This window comes from Onychomys torridus, chromosome 1 (assembly GCF_903995425.1).
Source record: "Onychomys torridus chromosome 1, mOncTor1.1, whole genome shotgun sequence".
NCBI lineage: Eukaryota > Metazoa > Chordata > Mammalia > Rodentia > Cricetidae > Onychomys > Onychomys torridus.
The window spans coordinates 29,014,913-29,022,344 of NC_050443.1; the positions used below are offsets into that span (position 1 = coordinate 29,014,913).

Here is a 7,432-nt window from a genome sequence, read left to right on the forward strand (position 1 = left end):
CTTCCTTCCCCCCTTCTCATTTCTGTCACTCTAACTGCCCTCCCCCACTGTCACCCAGTAACAGGAACTCAATATATACCGTGCACAGTCAGCCCATCTCTGTGCCTTTCTTATGCAGTTCCCTGGCTCTAGGCCTGATTCTGATCCTTGAATTTTAGAACCATATGTTGGCTGGCCTGCCTTCTCAACCCGGGTGCACAGCTGCATTCGCCAGGGATAAGCCCCTTCTGCCTGCTTATCTCCTGAAGGAATTGCAACTGTTCCAACCCCCAACCCCCACCCCTGTCTTCCCTACAAACCTCCTACCCCACCAGGGCCCCTCCTCCAGGAGGCGGTCCAGGCATCTGGCCTGAGCCCCCACAGCTAACTGCCAAGGCTGAGCCCTCTGGTCTTTCTCTCCCACCCATGCCCATTATTGATTCATTACTCTCCGTCCTCATTCCCTTCTCTAACCCCTCAACACATCCTGGGAAACGGATTGCGTACAGACCTAACCGAGGAAGGGTCTGCCATGGGGCCTTTACCAGATGGTACCCTTGGAGGCCAAGGTGTAGTAGAGCTGTCAGTTGCTGGAACGTTTAATTAGTACACACCTTCTACACTCAGCCTTGGCTGTTTTCCTTCCCCAAACACTCTGGGGACTCCAGGCTCTCCATTTTTCCATGTCGGTGGCCCCCAGAGTGCCAGGAAAGGGAAGCTATATCAGGTATCTGGAAAAACAGCCTCATCACCTGACTTCCTCCCCAAGACTCAAGCCTGTCCTATTTCAAAACACAGAAGTTCAGATTCCCCCAGAGCAGATCCACAGGACCTTCTTTTCCAGCCCCCGGCCCCCTCCCCGACACTCCTATAGGACTCAGCACAGCTGTTCCGTCTGTTGGTTTTCCAATCCTCCTGGGCCAGTGGGGGTGAGTTGAGAATGAGGTTGGTTGTTAAATCCAGTAGCTCTAAGACTTAAGACCAGATATTCCAAACCTGGCCCAACTGCACCATGCTGCAGACTGCAAGGTCCACCAGCTTCTCAGCCAGCAGAGATCGTAACCACCCCTCTCCCTGGAAGGCCAACCCTCTGACATTTAGACACACCAGTCTGAACCCTCCATGTCATTTAATTCTGATAGGTCCAGGAATGTCAGACCTGGGATCTCAGCTCGCCCCAGCCCCAGCGCGCCCCTTTAGTAAACTCAGGGTCCCTCCCACCTGCTCTGCCAGCTGCGCAGCGTGGGAACGCCCCAGTTGGGCTGCACGGGAGCTGTCAGGACAAGCTGTGCGGTTCCCAGCCTCCCTGCCTGCCAGAGCTAGAGAACCGCCGCCTCCCAGCCGTCGCCCAGCAACCACTCAGAGGGGCCCGGGACCGCTAGGCTGAGAGAGGGCATGGCTGGGTACTGCTGAGTTCTGGGAAGAGAGGAACTCGTGGGGCGGGGCTGGATTCCTACATCTTAGGGTGTGTTAGGCTTGTAGCGATAACAAGGCAGCGTGGGGGTGGGGTGGGTATTTGGGGAAGTGGGGAGCTGAATCCCTCTTTTCTCATGGTTCCCAAGTAGTCCTTCAACGCCTGAGTGCCCTCTCCTCGACCCGCAGGCCCACGGGAGCCTGGGCCCCGCCTCCCCAGGGCACGGAAACTGGCGAAGTCCCAGGGGTTCCCATTTATAGCTCGGTTTCCACTCAGCTCAGTCCCTCCTGAGTCCGGGCTGAGCAAGTTTCTTCCACAATCTTCTCTCCTCCTCGTGCCCGCCTCCCCTTCAACCTCAGCAGGGCGCAGGTGTCCTACTCGAGCAGGGCCCCCTGCTTGGACCCAGGTGATAACACAGGGGCGCCCTCCTGCTGCGCGAACCGCGAGCCGGAGCGCCCGGAGTCTCGGCACGCAAGCCGCGGGAGTTTCTCAATGGGAAGAGGGCGGGTATCTAGGGGGCGGGGCGAGTAGCATCCCGCCCTCCCGCGGGTCTCCTGCAGACCCAGGGCGTGCAACCAGAGAGCTGTCCAGAGCATCGAAGGATGCGGATGAGCCAGATTTCCGGGACTCCAGGCCAGACATAGACTCTTCCAGCCTGGGAGTGGAGAGAGTAGGGTGCAGAGAAAGGTTCCAGTCCAGCGTGGTGAGAGGCGTGCTGTCGAGGAAGAAGTTGAAGGGGACCAGCGCAACCCTAAATCTGCGGGATCTTGGGGTATACACACTCGGGATGCTGGGGCCCGCCCTCCTCGTCCTCCTCTGTTGCTTCAGAGGACTTGCAGGTACCCCGGAAGGGCGCAGGGAGGGTTATCTGTTCGCCTTGTTTGGGAGAAGTAGCTAAGGGCGCCTACTCCTGGGTGTGAGAGATTAGAAGCCAGGGCTCCTAATCTGAGGAAGGAGAGCTTTGGAGACTGGACCACCTGGGTCTTGCCTAAGGGGATTCTTGACCTAAGCACAGCTGTACTGACCGTCTTCTCCTAGGCCCATCGCCCCATTTCCTGCAACAGCCAGAAGACTTGGTGGTGTTGCTGGGGGAGGAAGCCCGGCTACCCTGTGCTCTGGGCGCTTACCGGGGGCTCGTGCAGTGGACTAAGGATGGGCTGGCTCTAGGGGGCGAAAGAGACCTTCCAGGTGAGTCAGGTCTCTCTACTCTGGGAAGGGCTGGCAACATAATGGGGGGGGGGGGAATGGGCTGCATCCGACAGTTTTAACGTTGGAGATTGGTGGCCTCCCAGTGAATATTTGGGAACCCTGAGTTTTAAGATGATTTTTTTTTTTTTGCGGGGGATGTGATTTCTTGGGTTTAGGGACTATCATTTTTATTCTAAAACATCATATACATGCATAGATAGTTTACTAATAACTACAGACAGTCATGTAATTAATGCACAGGCTATTGTGAGCTCTTCAGAAACCCCGCCCCCTTTAACTTTCCTCTGTGGTGGGCGAAAGGCAGTGGTTCTTAAAACTTTTTATTATTAATTTATTTATTTTTCTATTACCAGCTTAATACAGTATAAATTCTTATCCTAATAGTGAAATGTTTCACTGAGGCTTGCCCAGTAATTGAATCAAACCAAAACTTATTATAAGCCACAGTCATCCTAGGGTCCCCCCTGCTATAACAGCCTCCCCGGTTCTGTGGGTTGCAGTCTGATTGTTCTTTGTTTTATATCTAGAATCCAGAAAAGTAGTGTTTTATCTATTTTTTTTCTTGGTTATTTGTTTTGTTTCCTTCTTTGAGTTGGGGTCTCCCTCTGTAGCCCAGGCTGGCCTCAAACTTGAGATGCTCCTGCCTCAGCCTTTTGCGTGCATGCACCACCCACACGCTAACTTTGACGGGAATTGTTTTCTTGTATCCCTTTCTGGCTTTTTCACTCCCAAACTTGTGGCGGACTATAATTGGCAGGAGGCTTAGAATCTCTAGACCCAGCTCCCCCAGCTTTTGTTTTTGTTTATTTGTTGTTGTTGTTGTTGTTATTGTTGTTGAGACAGTGTTTCACTGTGTAGTCCTGGCCAGCCTAAATTCCCTATGCAGATCAGGATGGCCTGGAATTCATAGAGATGTGCCTGCCTCATGCTCCCGAGTGCTGGAATTTAACCACACCTGACCCCAGCCCAAATATTTTGATGGTGTTTTAGCATGTAATGTGTGACTCTTACTCTGCTCCCTGGGGTGGGATTCTGGAGACTTGAGACCAGGAGTTCACAATTACATATGGTCTCTTACGTCTTCAGGGTGGTCCCGGTACTGGATATCAGGGAATGCAGCCAGTGGCCAGCATGACCTCCACATTAAGCCTGTGGAACTGGAAGATGAAGCAACATATGAGTGCCAGGCTTCACAAGCGGGCCTCAGATCACGGCCTGCCCAGCTGCGTGTGATGGGTGAGGACCCAGCCCGTTTGTGCTTTAGGAGCTGGGGGTGTGGAGTGGGGGCATCGAGGGCTACTTGGGAGGTCTAGGAATCCTAGGCGAGTACTGGTGAGAGGGTCAGAGGCTCCCAGGATGCAATTCTGACCCCAGGTCTGCCATGCAGTCCCTCCAGAACCCCCTCAGGTACTAGGCGGCCCCGCAGTGTCTCTGGTTGCTGGAGTTCCTGGGAATCTGACCTGTCGGAGTCGAGGGGATGCCCAACCTGCCCCTGAACTGCTGTGGTTCCGAGATGGGATCCGGCTGGATGGGACCACCTTCCACCAGGTTGGGTCTACATCTCTGCCACTTTGATCACTAAGGGAGAATGGCAGCCATTCAGGGTTGAAATTGATTCAGGTCAAGAGCCAGACTTCCTGGCTCAGTCATTTGTTAATGTTTGCTGTGGTGTTTAACTTCTCTGTCTCTCAGTTTCCTTATCTATACAATGGAAAAAACAGTAGCATTCCCTCCTAGGATAATATAGAGAATTAAACAAAACATGTGAATGTCTAAAAGTATCCAATACATTGTAAGCACTACCTGTGTAAGCTATAGATGAAATCATTGATATGGGGTGTGGTGATACACACCTGTAACCCTAGCACTCAGGAGACTGAAGCAGGAGGGTCATGAGTTCAAGGCCAGCCTTAGCTTCATAGTGAGATCCTGTCCAAAAAAGAAAAGAAATAATTATTGTCTATCTATCACCTCCAGACCACAATGAAGGACAAGACCACTGGGACAGTGGAAAACACCTTATTCCTGACCCCTTCCAGTCACGATGATGGAGCCACCTTGATCTGCAGAGCCCGGAGCCAGGCCCTGCCCACAGGGAAGGACACAGCCGTTACATTGATCCTGCAGTGTGAGTTGCAGGTGGTCCTGGAAAGACCCGGGTGGGCCTGAACTCCTGGGTCTGAGCCAGCTGGAGGGCAGAAAGAGGACACCCTGGGATACCTGGGGGATTGGCACCGAAAGCCCAGCTCCTTCCTGCCTTGCTCTCACAGATCCCCCAGTGGTGACTCTGTCTGCTGAGCCCCAGACTGTGCAGGAGGGGGAGAAGGTGACTTTCCGGTGTCAAGCCACTGCCCAGCCTCCTGTCACCGGTTACAGGTGACGACAAATGCCACTTGTCTCTAGCAGGGTATGGGCTCTTGAAGAGGGATAGGATGAGCGATATTAATATCGCTACTGTCTCCGCAGGTGGGCAAAGGGGGGATCCCCTGTGCTCGGGGCACGTGGGCCAAGGCTGGAGGTCGTAGCAGACGTCACGTTCCTGACTGAGCCAGTGTCCTGCGAGGTCAGCAATGCGGTGGGAAGCGCTAACCGAAGCACCGCGCTGGAAGTGCTGTGTGAGCAGGCGGGGCCGTGGGTGTGGCCGAGGTGGGCGTGGTTGTGCTCGAAGGCGGGGCTAGAGCAGGTAGCAGGGCGAGGTTTGGCTGGGCCAGATCAACCTCTAAGCAAGGCAGGGCCGGGGTTTGTGGTAGAGGACTTCAGTGGCGGGAGCCCTACATTTGTACCTACTGTTTTGGAGTAGCTAGCGGATCCTGTGTCAGGGGCTCATTCCACCCAACTTCTCTCTCTCCTCCAGATGGACCTATTCTGCAGGCAAAACCAAAGCCCGTGTCCGTGGACATAGGGAAAGACGCCTCCTTCAGCTGTGCCTGGCGAGGGAACCCACTTCCACGGATTACTTGGACCCGCCTCGGTAGCTCTCAGGTGAAGTCTGATTTGGGACCTGGGACGGTAGTTGGAAGTGGGCTGGGATCCCTCCCGGAGTCTTGTCTCTGATGCCCCCTCCCTGTGCCAGGTGCTGAGCTCGGGACCCACGCTGCATCTTCCATCCGCGGCGCTGGAGGATGCGGGTGACTATGTGTGCAGGGCTGAGCCGCAGCGCTCAGGTCTGGGAGGCGGCACAGCGCAGGCGAGGTTGACAGTGAATGGTGAGAGACCCCAAGCGTCTTGGAGTAGGGGGTGGGCCGAGAGGGCGTGGCCCAGAAAGGAAGTTATAAGCTGTGGGACTGAGGTTTGCAGCTGGAACTGTTGAAGGAGGGGCAGGCCTATTGTAGTCTGTAGAGTGGCGTGGCCTGGTTTTTCAAGGATGAAACCACAGTGGCCAGGTCTGACCTCGCCTCATTCAGAACTGGTTTTGGAGAGGTCGAGACCCCTGCTTCATGGTTTATAGTTTCCATTCCAGCTCCCCCAGTAGTGACGGCCCCCCACCCGGCGCCAGCCTTCCTGAGGGGCCCTGCTCGCCTCCAGTGTGTGGTGTTTGCTTCTCCTGCCCCGGATTCCGTGGTAAGGAAAAGAACCCTCACCCCTCTGACATACCAGCCGTAATCCACCCTCCCACACCTGACACTGACATCTCCCACACCCCACCAGCTCCTCTGTGCTTCCCCAGGCTTCTAATCTATTTCCTTTTGTTTTGGCCCCTAGGTTTGGTCTTGGGACGAGGGCTTCCTGGAGGCAGGTTCACTAGGCAGGTTCCTGGTGGAAGCCTTCTCAGCCCCGGAAGTGGAGGGAGGACACGGCCCAGGCCTTATTTCTGTGCTACACATTTCCGGGACCCAGGAGTCCGACTTTACCAGGGCCTTCAACTGCACTGCCAGGAACCGCCTGGGTGAGGGCCGAGCACAGGTCCACCTGAGCCGTAGAGGTGAGTTACTGACCCAAAGACCTGAAACCTGGGGATTCCGAATCCCACAAACACAGCGATTCCCAAGACTGAAGCCACCAAACCATAAGGTTCCCAAATGCAAAGACTCCCCAAGCATAGTGAGTCTCAAAACTATGTCCGTGAGATGACTCAGCAGGTAAAGGCACTCACCACTAAGCCTGATGACCCCAATTCAGCCCTCAGAACCCACGTGGAGGAGAGAACCAATACCCCAAAGTTCTTCTCTGACCTCCATCCCTACACTGTAGTATGCACCTCCCACATATATGTACATATAGTAACATTTGAAATGTAATAAAAAAGTATGAATTTCTTGAATCACAAGACCCAAGATCAATAAATTCTCTCAAATACAGAGCCCTAAGTGGAAAGGCCATTCCATACTAGGAACCCACAAATCTGGGAAACTGGAAAATAGACGACTCTCAAGGTTTTTGTTTTGTTTTGTTTTTTTAAAGATTTATTTATTACGACTCTCAAGGTTTTTGTTTTGTTTTTTTAAAGATTTATTTATTACGACTCTCAAGATTTTTGTTTTGTTTGTTTTTTTAAAGATTTATTTATTTCATATACAGTGTTCTGTCTGCATGTATGCCTTCATGCCACAAGAGGGCACCAGATCTCATTATAGATGGTTGTGAGCCAACATGTGGTTGCTGGGAATTGAACTCAGGACCTCTGGAAGAGCAGCCAATGTTCTTAACCTCTGAGCCAGCTCTCCAGTCCCCCCCCCCCCACTCTCAAGTTCTAAGCAACCCTAAAGTTAGGATGCTTGCTTACATTTAGTTGTTTGTTTATGGAGGGGCATACTCCTGACACAGTGCATATGCAGAAGTCAGAAGACAACTCTGTAGGAATAAGTTCTCTCCTTCCATCTTGTGGGCCAC

The 7,432-nt window shown here is 53.3% G+C and overlaps 1 protein-coding gene across 1 annotated transcript in view; it reads left to right on the forward strand.

The window, feature by feature from the left end:
* The first annotated feature begins 2,106 nt into the window (after window positions 1-2,106).
* The window catches only part of Kirrel2 (kirre like nephrin family adhesion molecule 2), a 9,874-nt gene continuing 4,548 nt past the window's right edge, over window positions 2,107-7,432 (forward strand). Inside the window, exons 1-11 of the mRNA XM_036202213.1 lie at window positions 2,107-2,232; window positions 2,432-2,581; window positions 3,689-3,838; window positions 3,990-4,150; window positions 4,580-4,730; window positions 4,873-4,978; window positions 5,069-5,217; window positions 5,457-5,584; window positions 5,676-5,808; window positions 6,063-6,163; window positions 6,305-6,524. Of these exons, the coding sequence (XP_036058106.1) occupies window positions 2,181-2,232; window positions 2,432-2,581; window positions 3,689-3,838; window positions 3,990-4,150; window positions 4,580-4,730; window positions 4,873-4,978; window positions 5,069-5,217; window positions 5,457-5,584; window positions 5,676-5,808; window positions 6,063-6,163; window positions 6,305-6,524 (1,501 nt within the window). The 5' untranslated portion in view covers window positions 2,107-2,180. The remainder of the gene's footprint in view (window positions 2,233-2,431; window positions 2,582-3,688; window positions 3,839-3,989; window positions 4,151-4,579; window positions 4,731-4,872; window positions 4,979-5,068; window positions 5,218-5,456; window positions 5,585-5,675; window positions 5,809-6,062; window positions 6,164-6,304; window positions 6,525-7,432) is intronic.